At 30.9% G+C, this 16710-nt stretch overlaps 4 protein-coding genes across 4 annotated transcripts; all 4 read right to left on the minus strand.

Annotated features, from left to right (window-relative positions):
* Window positions 1-277: 277 nt before the first annotated feature.
* Window positions 278-913, minus strand: MONOS_8946 (uncharacterized protein; the record flags this gene model as incomplete). The annotated part of the gene is made up of 1 exon (XM_067879398.1): window positions 278-913. One exon carries the CDS (start codon window positions 911-913, stop codon window positions 278-280), a length of 636 nt encoding a protein of 211 aa, XP_067720617.1.
* Window positions 914-5180: 4267 nt separating this feature from the next.
* Window positions 5181-6396, minus strand: MONOS_16573 (putative 40S ribosomal protein S17-1). Its single transcript, XM_067869474.1, has 3 exons — window positions 6369-6396; window positions 6097-6282; window positions 5181-5982 (listed from the first exon to the last, which is right to left on the minus strand). The coding sequence occupies exons 1-3, from the start codon at window positions 6369-6371 to the stop codon at window positions 5695-5697; spliced, it is 477 nt and encodes a 158-aa protein (XP_067720618.1). The 5' UTR covers window positions 6372-6396; the 3' UTR covers window positions 5181-5694.
* Window positions 6397-10064: 3668 nt separating this feature from the next.
* Window positions 10065-11951, minus strand: MONOS_13124 (uncharacterized protein; the record flags this gene model as incomplete). Its single annotated transcript, XM_067865806.1, has 3 exons — window positions 10065-11263; window positions 11322-11824; window positions 11882-11951. The coding sequence occupies 3 exons, from the start codon at window positions 11949-11951 to the stop codon at window positions 10508-10510; spliced, it is 1329 nt and encodes a 442-aa protein (XP_067720619.1). The 3' UTR covers window positions 10065-10507.
* A 143-nt stretch (window positions 11952-12094) lies between these two features.
* On the minus strand, window positions 12095-12772 carry MONOS_13125 (uncharacterized protein). The gene is made up of 3 exons (XM_067865807.1): window positions 12563-12772; window positions 12419-12500; window positions 12095-12354 (listed from the first exon to the last, which is right to left on the minus strand). The coding sequence occupies exons 1-3, from the start codon at window positions 12727-12729 to the stop codon at window positions 12199-12201; spliced, it is 405 nt and encodes a 134-aa protein (XP_067720620.1). The 5' UTR covers window positions 12730-12772; the 3' UTR covers window positions 12095-12198.
* Between the last annotated feature and the right edge of the window lie 3938 nt (window positions 12773-16710).

The raw sequence follows: 16710 nt of genomic DNA on the forward strand, positions 1-16710 counted from the left end.
AAGTTAAAAAGAATTAAAAGGTTAGCGTCCAATAACAGGCTGTGCAAATATGCACTGAGGAGTTATATCTTTCTTTTATGACTACAAAACACGAAGACTTTCAAAATGCAAGAAAAGGTTTTATTAACTGTTAGTTCCATGGGTGGGAAAAGCTTCGCTTTGTGGAGGGAAAAGAGGAGTTGTATATTAATTAGTTCTCTAACGAATTAAAAAGCATTAGCTTCTTAATTCTCGAGAACTAATGAAAATACAACTCCTCTTTCTATTTGGGATATCATTAATTGGGCACGTTTTGTGTCTCCTGTTCCATTAATATTGCGTAGGCTCTTGTTACTACTCTCTCTGTTCGTGTGCAAATATTTCTTGATTTCTTGACAGTTGAATGGGAACATGATCGCTTCGAATCCTCTTCCTGATCTTTACAAATATTTTCCTTATTGTGCAGTTTATCTTCAACTTCTTTGACCTCTTCATTTTCCTTATTGATATCCTTCTCCTCACCAACGGTCTGCGATGATTGCGACTCTTCGATGTCCATGTCAATGCTCTGTTCTGTAAGAGAGGGAAGCTGTTGTGTTGGAATGGTACAATTTGCCTGTAAAGATAGTTGTGGGGAATTAAAAGTTTGTGGTTGCGCCAGCGATAATCCCATTGAATTTGAAGGTTGCTGGCTTTGAAAATACTGAGAGGAGGGCTGAAAATTAAACGTCTGAGGTTGTTGTTGATACAGTTGCGAGGGATGTGGTTGAGGTGAAAGGGCCATATCCTGTTGAACAGGAAACACGTTTATTGCAGATTGGTTTGGAGCTTGGATGTTTGCAAAAGAAGATCCTTGAGTTATTTGTGCACTCCAAGGTTGTATTTGAGACCCCGTTTGTGGGAATGGTTGGTGCTCTGTCAGAACCTGGGCCATCGCTTGAGCAGTGTTTGTTTTGAAGTAAGAATTAGTTGGTGTGTGAGCTGTGGGAGACAATCTGGCAAAGTGTGCTACCATAACCTCCGGAACTCCAGCGGCAAGGAGAGCAGACAAAGCTGCATGCTTTATAGTGTAAGGCCGAAACGAGGGGTTGATTCCTGCCTGCTTCATTGCCTCCTTTGCGAGTTTACGAATTCCATCCTTTGACATTCTTGATCCGGTTCTCGTGTTTATTATGAACGTGTCTCTTCCTGGATACAAAACTTTAATTTGGTTCCAAAGTTCCAATATTGCACGCACTGGACAAACATCTGACTGGATCTCCTTCAGTTTAGGGACTGTGATGAACGATCTTGCGAGTCTTGTTTTCAATTGGACTGAAAGATGAATTGCATTCTCAGAGATTATCGAATCGTTCATTGAAATGCTCGCCAGTTCTGAAAACCTGCATGCAGTGAATAACATACACAGAGTTATTGATTTCAATGTCAGAGAGTATACGCTCAAAGTCTCGTTGGGCCACAGAGTTCGGAGATAATTGAAAAGGACCCGTGGATCCCATATTTCCTCGTACGGAGCTCTTTTCTTTTCCTTTCTCATGATAGATCGAAAGAATGTCTTTATTATCGGTACTGTTCCTAAATCGAAAGAGAAAGCACTTCTTGTGAATAGCGACACTGCGGACCTTGTTTGCTTTAAGCACTGAGGAGGAAAACCCTCATTATCTAAACATATGAAAGTGTCCAAGCACTTCCTCACCCAAATCACAGGATCTGACGGTAACTCCCCCATATTCCCCTTGATCCAAGCGTTTGCGAAATGTGCGAATCCAAATGTGTATGTTGTCCATGTTGACGTGGCAACACTATTTTTAATGTGTATTATCATGCTGTCCGGAACATTAAGTTTTCGTAGGCCCTGCTCAAACCACTGTTCACCTGCCTTCTTGACTAGGGAAAGCTTATTGCCAGGTAACCTCCCGGAGGAAGCGCTGCTCCTCTCGCCTTCAGACCCTGCCCTGGTAGTAATATCATTCGTGAACATCTCCATCTCATGAATCGTCTTTTCCACAGTTGAAGGGTCTGGCTCCAAATCTGATTCGTCCAATCCGGTATCAGAAGAATCATCTTCGCTCTCTCCTTCAACGCTTTCCTCATCGTCTGAAGGATCAGTGGAATTGGCGGATGGGCAAGAACCACCTCGCCCTTCCACGGATAGCTCAGACCGTCCTGACATAATCTGCTGCCTGGCCCGCACCACCGTTGAAGCTTTCTGTTCTTTGCACTTGCAAACGCATCCAGAGTCGGTTTGATCCTGAGGTAGTTGAGTGCCATCTGAAGAGCCTGATTTTTGATTTCGTAATCTCCCGACTGCTCGAGTCTTGACAGGGCATCTGCCTCCACATTTCTTTTTCCTGCAATATGAACTGCTTTGACCTGGATTCCCTGACTCTCCACAAGTTTCCTGATCTCTTTCAATAGAGGTCGCAGATTCTTTCCTGCTCCCCATCTGTTTATGTTGTAAACTACCGATGTGTTGTCCGAGCGTATCAACACCTTCCTTTCCGACAGTTTTGCGATATCCTGAGAAAACCTTGCTAGCGCAATCTTGACTGCAAGTAATTCCCTGAAGTTTGACGTTTGGTTTTGAGCAACTCTGTTCAAAGGGACGTGAAAAATCTTCTTGAGTTGTCCTGATATCTTTACACTTCCTCCGCATGCCCATGGCGAGGCATCTGTTGTAATCGTCACCTGAGGGGAGCCAAAGGATTGAAGCGTTCTTTGTTTTCTCTTCCTGACTTCGCTTATCCAGAATGTCAATTCTGGAATGATTCCAAAATGAAGTCGACATAGTCCGTTCCATCCATTGATGTTGACATTCTTCATTAGGCATTGATAAAGGTTTGTCATGTGTAATGATGCGTCTGTGTGGACAAATCTGGAAGCGCTTATTTGCCCCACAATTGAAGCAAATCTTCTGACTGAGATTGGACGCCTCTTTATTGTGTTTATCAGTACCATGTAACACTTCTGAACAATGGAGGCAATTCTCTCTTCGTTCAGAGCCACTGTCGACTGAATCGAATCCCATTTCCATCCCAGAAAGTTGAATCTTTGCTTTGCCTGAAGTTCGCTTTTCTCCTTGTTGACCATCAGACCAAGTTGGGAGAACCAATCCATAACCTCCTTTGTTATTTGCTCCAGCTTCTGTTTGTCCTTGTGAAGAAAGAGGACATCGTCCAGATAAGAGATGCAACGAACTTTCCATTTCATTCTCACCAGCTTTATAATTGAACGCATGATCTTCGTAAAGATTCTTGGGGCATCCTTCATTCCAAATGGAAGGCATCGAAACGCTATTGTTTCTTGATGAAATTTGAAAACCAAAAACGGGATGAAATCTTCGCGAACAGGGATTAAGAAATATGCTTGAGAGAGATCCAATGAGGTTGCAAAATCTCCCTTTTCCATCAACTTTTCCACAGTTCTGTGATCCTCCAGCTTGAACTTGATTGATTTCAGGGCTTTGTTCAGAGGTCTGCAGTCCAATATTTGTCTCCATTTCCCGTTCTTCTTCTTTACGAAAAACAGTTTGCTGAGGCATTTTGCATCTTCGAACTTGATCCTCTTCAATATCCCACAATCCAGTGCTTCCGCTATCCACTTCTCGCACTCCCTCTCCTGCTCCTGGGATCCAATGAAACCATGTCCTGCTTTGACTTCCTTTTTCAGCTTGTCCCGTGCCTCTCTGCTTCTCCAAACAGGACAAGCTCCCTTCTCTATAATTCTCCGGGCCCCTATTTCGGACCAGTTCTTGAGAAAGAGTCTTGTTCTTCCTCCAACTTTCTTCGAGGATCCCATTTGTTGGAGCTCCAAGTTCTGCTGGTTCTCTGGGAGCTTCTGCTGCTGTTTGAACTGAATTTTCTTCTTGTAAATGGGATCCTTCTTGTCCGAAAAAACTGGTTTTTAAGTGAGAATGTATTTGTGTACGGTCTGATCCATCCCTGCGATCGAGGAAGCAATTTTTGTTTCGGCTCAGCGATCTTCAACGTTTCAAGTTGCCTCTTGGAAAGCAATTGGTCTCCATCTTCTTCTTTCAATGTCCTTGCGGCTCTGAATCCATAAACTGCTTGGATCCTTTGTGTTCTCGCTTCCTGGAGTGCTTTAACCATCATTAAGAAAGAATCAGCCAAAACTGCACTTGGGTCCAATCCCTTATCTACCATATCTTTTCCAATAATAAGCGCTTTTATTGCCGATATCAATTTTTCTTCGATTTTGAATCCATTTTGTTCTAGAGCGTCGTAGCACCAATTTGATGTTCTTTGAATTGGGTGGATAGCCTCTGGAATAAACGGAGGTGCTGAGAAATTCGAGTAAATTGTGGGATTTGAGCCTGCTTGTTCAGGAAAATGCATTTCGAATATTGAATCCTTTGTTTTATCTCCGAAAAGCGAGAAACAAATGTATTTGAAGTTCGGTTGATAATTGTCTTTCTCCATCAGGTGTTCTTGCGAAGTGTCTATCGTTTGAAGAATATTCTGCTGCTGCGTCGTTTGCGGAGAATTGATTGGGTGTTGCTCAAGTGTTGTTGGACCTGGAAATATTTGGGGCTGAGAAGAGCTTGAAGATTGTTGGAAGGGTGGATGGAGCAAGTTTGTAACATTGTGATCTTCACGGCTTGATGTGTTTTCAAGGCCCATTGCAATATTTTGTGTCGGAATAGTAGCGGATGATGAGGAAAATATGCTGGAGGTGGATTGCGTAAATCCCACGCTGCTCGGAGGTCCGCTGATATCCTGAGATAAGGAATTCAGACTCGACTCGAGTCCAGGCTGAAGCACGCTCATTGTTTATTATTATTGATCGGCTGAGCCCATAAAACGGAGCTCTATCCCAAATAGAAAGAGGAGTTGTATTTTCATTAGTTCTCGAGAATTAAGAAGCTAATGCTTTTTAATTGTGATTAAAAAATAAAAACATTTATTGTTAAATTGAAATGTTATTTTATTATCGCTTCTATGTCGAACAAAAATTGATATTTTTTTTGATTGTCTGCATTTAATGAATTTTCCGGTTTCTATGCATAAAAAATCACAAGTTAACAAATATTACACCAAGAAATTCATCTAAGTTAATGTTTATCAGCTTTTCAACTGCGTAATAAAGAAATGATTAATAATATTTTATTGATTCTTATCAGAATTTAACAAATTTTAACCAATCTTTCATCCCTTCTAGCTCTTTCTCTCTCTTTCTTTCTCTTTCTTTCTTTCTTTCTTTCTTTCTCTCTCTCTCTCTCTCTCTCATATTTTTTTGAAGGCCTTTTTAACATGTTCTTTCTTTTTTATCAAATTACTATTTTCTTCGTTTTGTATGTGGAATGTAAGTGTCGAGATTGAGCGGAAGGATTCTCTTTAATCGAAATTCATGCACCAAATGTATGTAAATGAAACCACTTCAACATATAACATCTTCAAATAACAAAATGATTCAGAATTATTTTTGAATATCTTTTCTGAAAATTCTATGTTTTGTTTCAAATCATTTTTCCTTTCTGAGGCTAACTCGCAAAAAAGTTTCTGATCAAGATAATTAGGATTAATTTATTTAAAAAATATATTTTACATTTAACATCAAAGACACTCCGCATAATTAACGATATTCAAATTAACTACGTTCACTGCTATTTAAAAAATGTTCAAATCCATCACAATCTTGTTTTGGATGGGTTTCATATTGAAAATTATGATGTGATTTATATTAACGAGAATTTATCTACTTGCGTGCAGGTTTGTTTTGAGAAGGTTTTTTTTGTGCAGGCTTTGCTGTACGCTGTGCGTTATTTTTTGATGGAGCTGCTCCCTTCTTGCGTCTTAAATCAGTTACAGGCAAAGTGCGTACGACACCTGGAATGCGTCCCATTCCAATTTGGTGCAACATGTTCATGGTTGTCTTGTCGACTTCAATGCCTTCGGTTTTAACCTCAGATACTTCTGGGCAATAGTTATCACGTTTTTCACGTTCCTCTTCCTGCATTTTCAATGAGATGCCATGAACTGGACCCTAAAACAATAATTATTTAAAAAACAAGTAATATACAAAATGATATGGAAAAAACGAACATTTGAAGTTGTAATTTATATTTAAGATGTTCAATCAAAGACGCATAATACATACTTTTTCAATTCTTGTCATGAGATGAGTAAGAAATCCAGCGATCTTATTACGAAGACGCTTTGATGAAATAATTGCAACTTGTTCGCATACGCGCTTGTTAACTTGGAAATCGTTGGTAAGGCGAGGATAATATTTTTCAATGATAACGCGTGCAGCTTTCTTGACAGCCTTATTACGAACACGACCCTAAATGAAAGCAAAAGCAAAAAATAGTCCATGAGAAAAAAAGGAAATTGTGATGTGAATTGCAGCATAAGCTAGAATTTCTAAACCATCTTCTATTAAATGATCTAAACCCATTTTTTATCTTTCAAAGGATCTGTGATTTTTTTCGTTTTAAGAAGGTTTCAAAAAAAAATTAAATTATTATTTGAAATATTTTTCATTCGTCTGAATTGATCACACATATTTGTTATATTTGATGAAAATTTATTTTTGAATCTGCTTTTTCATTTAGAAATTAATTTTCTTAAAAAGTATTTGAATGAAAATATAACTATTTATTGAATATTTGTGATGTATTGTAATATTAGTTAAAATTGTCGTCAAAATAACACTTCCAATAGTTTTTTTTTTTTTTTTTTTTTTTTTTTTTTTTTTTTTTTTTTTTGTCACCTTCGTAATGTTATTATGAAGTGGAAAACGTAATTGAAATGACTTTGTTTTTTCTTAGTGTTAAGAAGTTTTTATTTCTTGTTTCATATGTGTGTGATAATTTTTGAATTCAAATTTTCTTTTTCTTATATTTCGGTTTGTAAACAAACTTAAATATTGATTGACGAACATTTGAAAGTTATAACTCCTTTTTATAGATTATTTTTTCATGATTATCATAAAAACGAAGGCTTTTTTAAATAATTATCATTCATTTTTTCTTTTGAATGTGGAATTTCCTCATCAAAGAAATAAATCCTTTTTTAAATCAATTCACAGAAAAAAGTTATGATTTCAAAAAAGATCATCCATGTCTAAATATTTTAAAAACTTCTTGTATTATTTTCAACTTAGAATAAAATTGAGTGTTTTTATCAAAAAAATTTTTTTCTCAAAAAATTCCACCAGAATGGAAATAAATCCTTGACAATGTTAAAATTTTTTCACTTGTGAAATTTGATGAGTTAGAATGAAAATTTGAAGATAATATTCATTTTTTATTTTCATCAGATTATTATTATTCAAAATGAACTTTACAATATATTTTGTCAAATTCAAAATCAAACACGAAAAGATTATTGACTTGTTATGATTTGTGCAAATATCTGAGTAATTATTATTGAAATCAAAACTTTTTTCGGGTTGCAGATTTTTCAAAATATGCTTGTCATTGAAAAGAGCTTTTGCATTCAAATGCATAATTTATCGCAACTGTTTAAAGATTAAGTGAATCAGCTATTACAGTCTAAACCGGATATAATCACATCGGTTTTTGCACAACTTTTTGTGACTATATCCGATTGTGACTATACACGATGATGATTTACACACAAAAAAATAAAAATTTAATGATTAATAAATTAATTTTGGGTCAAATTTTTAATTTATGAAAATTCTTCATTTAAACGCATTTTTCAATAGAAAAAACAATTTTTTATGTTTGATTATGTTATTCAGACTTATTTTAACATTATTTTGAAAAAATCGATTTTTTGAAAATTTTGATCAAAAAACCGATTTTTCAATGAAAAATCCACTCATAATGAAACAAGATGTGATTATATATTTTCATCCCTGTGATTATATGCGATGGAAAATGAATGAAAAACTGTCAAAAAATATCGGTGCATCGAAAAATGTGACAATAAACGAATGTGATTATATTCGACGTGATTATATCCGGTTTAGACTGTATTAATATTCAAATGTTTTTATTGAGTGTTTTCACTCTTCAGTAATAATTAATTTATGTTCAAATGAAATTCTTGAACCGAAAATTTTGAAAGAAAAAATATGATTTTAAAAATAATCACCCATCTTTTCTTGCGGATCAAATAAGAAAGTTTTTCTTTTGCAGAAGCTTCCAAAAATATATCCAAACTCAAATTATCTTTCTTTTTTTCCAATTCGACAAAATAATTTCTTGTTTCAGCAAAATAATCTCATTATTTTTTCCATAATAAAATGCTTTATTTTTCCGACAAATATTGGAACAAACAACAGTTTTTATATTCAAAAAATATAAAGACAAAAGAAAAATAAAAATGTGAATTTTTTGTTTTTGCATTATCCAAGAATAGGAGTGTAATAACAATTCATTATTTGTTTAAAAAAAAAAAATAATAATATTTTATTGAGGAAATATTTTTTTAAAAAAATTTAAAAACTTATAATTATTTTGTTACATGCTATTGGGAACTTTTTTTCTATGTTCTTCTGTGCCTTCAGTGATTTATTATGTTGTTGAAATTTTGAGTGATTGTTTTTGAAATCATTCATTTTGTCAGGTTGTGTTTTGAAGAATAGAAATCATTCGTAAACAATAATATATTTTTGTAAATTTTTGATTCGTCTAAAAATCTCACATAACAAGTGTCAGAAGAATAACTATGACTAATATATATTATTATTATAATATCTGAATAAAAATCCGAACGAATATTTCCTTTTATTTCTTTTCATTTCCAAAATTGAAATATCCACAAATATAATTTCCACATTATATGAATTTCAATTTTATTCGTTTTATATGGGGAAAAACGTTACACTTCAAACTTAGATACATGGGAAAATGATGCACCCTAGATGAATTTTTTGTGATAAAAAAAACTAATTGTAAATGAGATTATATTGATAGCATACGAATGAAATCACAAAATATTTTTTTTATTCTTTCAATAATGACTTTTTGCAGATATGAAAATCCAATTTCTATTAAAATATGAGTGAGTTGATTTAATAAATGAAAAATACAAAGATTTAATAGTTTGTCCAAAAAACGCTTGATATTCTTTCTATTCCCACACATTAAAAAACATTTTTTTAAACTTTCTGCGTATTGTGTAAAATTCTTGATTGGAAATTATCGTTAAACAAGGCAAAATGTTTGAATAACGAAAATGAAAAATAATAATAATAAATTTGAGTGATTATTTTTGAAATCATAACATTTTTCGGTGTGTGCATAATTATGAAAATTTTTTGAATTCAAAACAAAATTTTTGTTGAAATGTTTTATTCATTCAATTGAATCAAAAGACATTGTTTGACATGAAAGAAAAACAGAGATGATTTTTGTTTCAGTATTTCTTCTCTGTGTTCATTGACATTTATTCAAAAAAGAAATTTTATACAGAAATATTTCTTCGAAAAAATATGATTTCAAAAATAATTGCCCATTTCAAAAATATCATCATATTTTTTTCCGACTTTTTTCAATTTGAATTTTGAATAAAAAAGAAACTATAACAATTATTTATGTTTTTTTTTAAAATTTTCGAAAAAGTTTTTGTGTTTATTTAATAAGTGTTTAAATGCTCTGATTTCTTTCTGAAATTTTTTTGATTCAAATCTAATTTTTGAAAGAAAATTTTCTTCATTTAAATAATTTTTGTTCAATAATTCAAATCAAATAGTTTTATCAAAAAAAAAAATTTCAGAACATAATCAAAAAAAGTTAATCGTATTTTCTCTCATCTTTTCTTTCCTTAAATCTTTTTAATGATAAATAATGAAAGCAAAAAATTTCCAAATATTTTCGATTTGAAAACACTTTTGTTATTTGAAAATAAAAACAAAGACGAAAAAAAAAAAAAAAAAAAAAAAAAAAAAACATTTAATCCAACAAAATTCTTGCATTTATGAAAAAATCGATGATTTGTTGCAAACTATCTCTGCTTCGAATAATTTCAATTCTAAAATTCTTGTGCAAAACAAAATATTTGAATAAAAAAATAGTCGAGGAAAATCTTTGAAAGCACTGTGTGGAACAAAATTCAAAATGCAAAAAATTTCTTCACATATGAGAAAGTCAATTCATACTTAAACTCTTGTTAAAATAGTTGATGTGATTTGCGTTAAATTAAAAAATAAATTATCACTTATTCAAAGACAGGTTTAAGAATATTATATTTTACAAAAATCAGTACCAATTAAAACCAAAGCTATCATAATAAAAATACCATGAAGTTCAGTTAATACTTGAAAATACAAAGCAGACTAATTTTAAAACATTTACAAAACAGAAAGAGTTACTTATTTTGTTATTTATTGAACAAAGTTGTAAAGCGGATTTCATAAGCATGAAATCAACAAAATAAAAGAAAAATTATTTGAATCAAAAATTAAAAGTTAAATAAAAATAAAAACATTAAACATGAAAAATATATCACATAGAATTTTCAAATTTATCTGTACAAAAAAAGCAATAAAAGTTCTCATACAATAAAAAATTGATATCTTAGCATTTACAAAAAAATTAGTTATACAAAATGTAATCAGCGAAATTTTTTGAAATTGATACATAATACACAAATGATGGAAGTACTCCTCTAAGGCTTATGATAATATCTTCGTATCCGTTTTCTTCTAACTTTTCAAATATCATTCTTTTGGCTTTTTTGAACATTGTTTCATCAAAGTCCTTTTCATTCTCTTTGATCCATAAACTTGAAAGATTCTTCAAAAAATGAATTGCTTCATATTCAGGAACATCTTTTATTGTTTTTTGACACAATATTTCCAAAACGAGATCAAATACTCCACTATTCATCAAGTGATTGACAGATCTAAATGAAGGCATTTCCAATATTTTTTCAAAGATAAAAGTATAATTCTCAAGCAACCTAATGTAGTTTTCCTTTGAAGCTCTTGACATTCTTACTAAACATACAATCAACGAAACATCTTCGTCTTCTATTGATTTTTTGAGTGAAAAATAGGTAGTAATTGCATCAACCCATCTCGATATTATCAATATTTTTAATTTTTCAATTCCTTTTGCTTTCTTTTTTTTCCAATCCACATGACTCGAAGCATCTTCCAACTCCTTTGCTGCTTCTCTTGCAAAATGCAGTTCATAGACAATAATTTCTTTCAAGCCTTCTTCATTTCTCAATCTGTTTACCAAAAATTGCCAAGCTGATTGATATGCAAGTTTTGTCAGATTGTGATTCTCCTGATGATGTTTAATAATTTCGGTAATCTCATTCAAATAAATGTCTTTTTTTATTTCCTTAAAAAAAGAATACAATAGAAAAGAATTCAAAACAAAAAAAACAAGATATTTATACTTGAAAAGAATAAATGCTATTCACTGCGACCAATGCAATTTCCACTTCTTTTTGATCTTTCTCAGTATCTTCTTTGTTTAATGCTGCTTTTAATAAATAAGAAACACATTTTGACCGTAACTCTGCTGAAAAGAATTTAGATAGTAAAATATAACATTCACAAAGATCTATCAGTTGTTTTTCGTTCGTTCTTTCTTTATTAGAAAACTCTTTTGATAACCTATTTGTGATTTCGCTTTCTAATAATACTGTGTAATGAAGCCCAGATCCCACAGATCTCGTCTCGTCATAAAATCCAATGAGCTTTAATATTGGTACAAATAAATCAAATTGAATCAATTTTTCGTTAATAATTTTATTCAGTTCATCGATAAATCCTTTGCTAAAGATTATTCTTAACTCTCCTCCATCCATCTCCTTTAACAGGTCCAATTTGTCGTGAAATTCCTTGATAATATGCTTTTGTTCAACATCGGAACATTCTTTTACTTTACAAAACAAATCTTAACAGATGAGCAAATTCTCGAATTCGGTTAAAGAAATATTTTGAATCATCATACCTGAAAAGTTTTTCGTTAATGAGTAAGGATCTATGTGGTCACACAGCTCATCTTCTGTAAGATTTTGCATGAATAACTTGTTAGATCCTTCTTTTATTAATAGTTTAATAAATCTTGAGGTTTATTATTTGATGATTTTCAATTATGTATTTCTTTCGATCATAAACATTTGAAACGATAGAGAAGATCTGACAAGCCAATTAACATAATAAATAAAAATAGAATTATTACTTATTTTCCATTTAAAAAAATTATTTTATTATTTTTTTTCATTATGAAAAATAAAACTTTTGATATTTATAAAAATCTGTATTTATTTAAAAATCAAAAAAAATTGCATCTGTTTTCAAAGGATTTTCAGAAGTTTTCATTCCAATTCCATCGGAGCTATCGGTAAAAAACGCTCTTGGCTTTTTTGATCTTTCAAGAATGATATCAACAATATGTTTCATAAATTCAAGTATCAAAACCCCCTGAAAAAATAACAAACATGAAAATTATGAAATAAAAAATAATAGGTAAGTAATAATTAATCACCTCTTTTGTTTGAAATGATACAGGCTTTGGCTGAGAAGAAGATGGTTCAATAATTAAGATTCTAAATTCATGAGAAGAATACCTTAAATCAAAGAGATTGCAAAAATATAATAAATAAATAAAGATATTCTCAAAACAGCTTACCCCCACGAAGATATCTTTGTCAATGGCCAAGAAGTTAATTCGCCAGTTTTTGTTTGAAGTTGGACTGAAGCCAAAGATAAAATCAAAACATTTCCATCATCTACAGAAAATTTAGCAACAGGAGTCTGTTCAGAAAAATATAAGTTTAGCAGAGCATCATCTGACATGATCAGCCAAAAAAACAAAAAATGAGAAAAAAGATATTAACATATGGGCTAATTGATCATGTTTTTTTGAAAAATGATATTCATATTTTCGATGATAATGAGTGTCACCCAAAAAATTTACTAGCTCTCAACTTAATAATGAATAGCGTGATAATACAATAATTAAATGTTGTATCTTTCGTGAATAGTTGTTTATTCATTGGAATGATAATGATATAAAAAACATATTCAAACAGTTCAAGATAATAATAATCTCATATAGTTTTTAATATCGCATTTACAGTGGACATGCTGTACGAAATTCACATATTTGAAATACATTATCCATTCAATATAGTTTATGTTTATTACAAAAAAAGATTTTTTTCCAAAGCCAATAAAATACACATCAACAAACCAAAGTTTTATCAATTCTTATGCGAAGATACACTGAAATGTGTAGATGAGTATTCTTCCTCAAAAATGCAATTGTGAAAAGTGGCACGTTAACATTGAGATTATTAAACCACATTCCTCAAACATGAAAATGCCCCAACTCTTTGAACGTCATAAACTCTGTTTCACAGATAAAAGAACAATGAAAACACATGTCCTTGAAAGATTTGCATTCAATTTGATAAGCAAAATCAGTTCGAGGATGAAGAAGATAAAGCTATTAAGAAGAACTTTTCAATTGCTTTAAAGAAGGAAGTGGTTGTTTTAATAACAAATTTGCCAATAAATAATTGGGAAATGAATAAAAATGCTTCAAATATTCTATTTGACCCTCCTTCAATGAAGTTTTCGGCGTTTTGTTCGAGCAAGAAACATGAAAAATTGTCTGTTGAATGCAAGATAGGAATAGGACATTTGTAAGCTCTTTTCTTCAATCGATAACACAGCAATGACTGAAAAAAAATAGTTTCAAAGAACACCATAACGGTGATATTTAAAATTAAACTTCTTTTTCCCTTTAACATAATTCTTTTCAATTATTGGTTAAAAACAAAAGCATCCTGTCTTTGTAATCCAAACAAATTCCAAGTCTTCAAAAAAATGGTTTGTGCTTTTTGAAAGAATCATTAAATCCCTTATACAACCAATAAACTCCATGTTTGTGATATCAGAAAATCTTTTTCATTCATCATGTCTCTTTCAAAGAAGAAGGAATCTCAATAAAAGCATTCTCAAGGAGCCAGATGGAAAACAGTTTGCACTTGTTTTTGCAAAATTCTGTATTTTCTGTGGGAAAGTCGAATAAGAAATGTAACTATTCATCACTAAACGAGTAATTGAAATAGAACACAAAAAACATTGAATGTCAGCAAGGATATAAAAACAAGTACTCCAAAAATTTATGAAATCAACAGTCTTTCATAAATCTGTCATTTTTTCTTCCTTTATTCGAATTATCTTTGAAGCAAACAGAATTTATATGTTTTAGGTGGCTCTCTAACTTTAAAACAAACCATACACTGAAATAATATGTACTGAAAATATCCTGAGTTAAGATACAAAATAATTGAAAACTTTGAACAATAGTTTACAGAGGAAATTTGTGCATAATTTGAGTTTAATTGGTCCATATCACAAAAAATAGTGTTAGTGAAGAAATGGAAATTATGAGTATTGCAAAACAAATAAGATTATTGAACAAAATTTCCAAATCACCCTCCTTGCAATAGCATTGCGTTTCCTCAAGATGGATTTTCAGCTTGGAATCATTTGATAAAATATAGAATTCTTAAGTATACATCACAATTTGTAGTCGGGAATTAAACATATATTTTGCAACTCCTTACGATCTTATGAAGATCAATCAAAACAAAAGCAAAGAACACATTCTTTCAAATGTGCAAAACACAAAAAAAAGTATCAAAAACTGACTATTTTTCAGAGTGATATTTCAAAAATAATTTTTCTTCTCTAATGATAAAATAACAAAAACTAGGAACCAATAATGTCATAATCAAAGGTTTTTGATCTTATCGCAGTGAAAAATTTGAAAGAAAACAGTTTCTTTCAAACAAAGATGTTTATCCTGGTAAATGCAGAAAATAGGGGTACCAAAGTTTTTTCATTGTTTTGTAATATTTTGCAATAAAAATGATATTCACATTTATTCGTGTGTTTCATATAAGTTACATATCAAATTAGAAAATTATGAAGGAAAAATGAAACAAACAATTTCATATTCCAATTCATTTGAAAGGTTTTTAATATTTTGTTCCATTTAATGAATTTGATATGAAAAGGAAAAATTAAATTATTACCGTCAAATACCTAGAACCAGGACGTAATATCATGGTTTTCAATGGTGTTACATTTAAAGAAGATTTTGAAGTTGCGGATAACCGTGATGCTTCAAAATTATTTTTTTAGTTAATATTTTGGGTTTCTTTTTTTTAAAGATTTATTCATTGATACACACTAATTTTTCTCCAAACCTAAAAAATTGTAATTATTTATCTTATAAATAGTATGTGGCTTGATTATAATGCAGGATGAATGATTAGCTTTAAGATTTTTAGGTACCCCTATCTTCTGCTCTTACCTTTATCCTTCGCATATGTTAAATTATAATTTTATAAAAAAATTTTTTGAACACATTCAATAAATTTCATTACAATTATGAAGATTATTCACCCAAATTCCAAACATCAAACATATTACCCTTTACAAAAGCTCATTTTCAATAAAAAAAATTATCATTGTGATTCAAATTTCAAAAACATGCACCATGAACAGTTTTCATAAAATTCAAAAAACATGTCAGTTTTCTTTCTCATTCAAAAAAAATAATCAAAAATAAGCGGCCTACCGGAATTGAACCGGTGACCTAGTGATCTGCAGTCACTTGCTCTACCGCTGAGCTAAAGCCGCTTCTTATATAAACATATTTTAGTTTAGTTATTTAATAAAACCCTAATAAGATATAAAAAAATAAAGTTTGAATCTTATGCTATCATCAAATATTTTTCATTATTTTCGTTTGAATTTGGCAGATATCATTATTTAGATCAAGTAATGGAAAAATTGTTATTTTGCTAATCTTCATAAAAAGAATATGAAAAAATTTGAATTACACAAATTAACAAACACACCTTTAAATGATAAACTCAATTTCATCTTTAAAGTTCTCGAATCAAATATACTTATAAAATGTCATTTTAATATCCATATACTTTATTATGACTTTGTTCTTACGAAATAAAACATATAAAATATTTTTGTGATTTCTTGTTGAAACAAACTTTTTACACATTTCAAATGTATATGCTCACATCTTTAAGCATTGGTTTAAAGAGATAAATCTTTATAAACAATTATTAATTTCATCCAAACGACAAACAATCATTGCGAAAATAATTGAATTGATCATTAACCATTGATGCTATTTTATCAAAAGATAAAAAAATTATGCAATTTTTATTTTGTGAATACAATGATGAAAATTTTGAGCAATTTAACAACGATTCATGAAGTTACTGTATTTTATGTTGAAAGATTGAAAAAAAGATTTTAGAAGAATTACATGCAAAATAAGAATGAACTTTATTTTCAATACATAGAGTTTAGCATGATGGAAATTGGAGATTGTTAAAGAGTTACAAGAAGATGAAGAAATGGAAGAGAAGGAGAAGATGCATAAGAGGCGAACATTGCATCAAACAAAAAAGCAAACACGATATTGAACATTGCATAACAAACATATAATTTTAAAAGCATTGTTTCTCCAAAGTTCAAATGTTGAGATTGTTAAATGAAATGCTCACGAGGTTTTAAGAGGAAACAAATTTTCAAATGTTACATTCTTTTTCGAATTGATTTTGATTCAATAATTGAAAGCAGGCTCAAAGTATCGTTTCATTATTTCCTTCTTTCGAGACTTTTTCTTTGAATTCTTCTTATTCTTCGTCTTCGTAGTTATCATCATCGTCTTCTTTTATTAAAAATGTAATGAAGAAATCAATTTTTGATGATCTTGATCACTTTTCTTAA

This window comes from Monocercomonoides exilis (assembly GCF_001643675.1).
Source record: "Monocercomonoides exilis strain PA203 chromosome Unknown scaffold52-633478, whole genome shotgun sequence".
Classification (NCBI taxonomy): Eukaryota; Preaxostyla; order Oxymonadida; family Polymastigidae; genus Monocercomonoides; species Monocercomonoides exilis.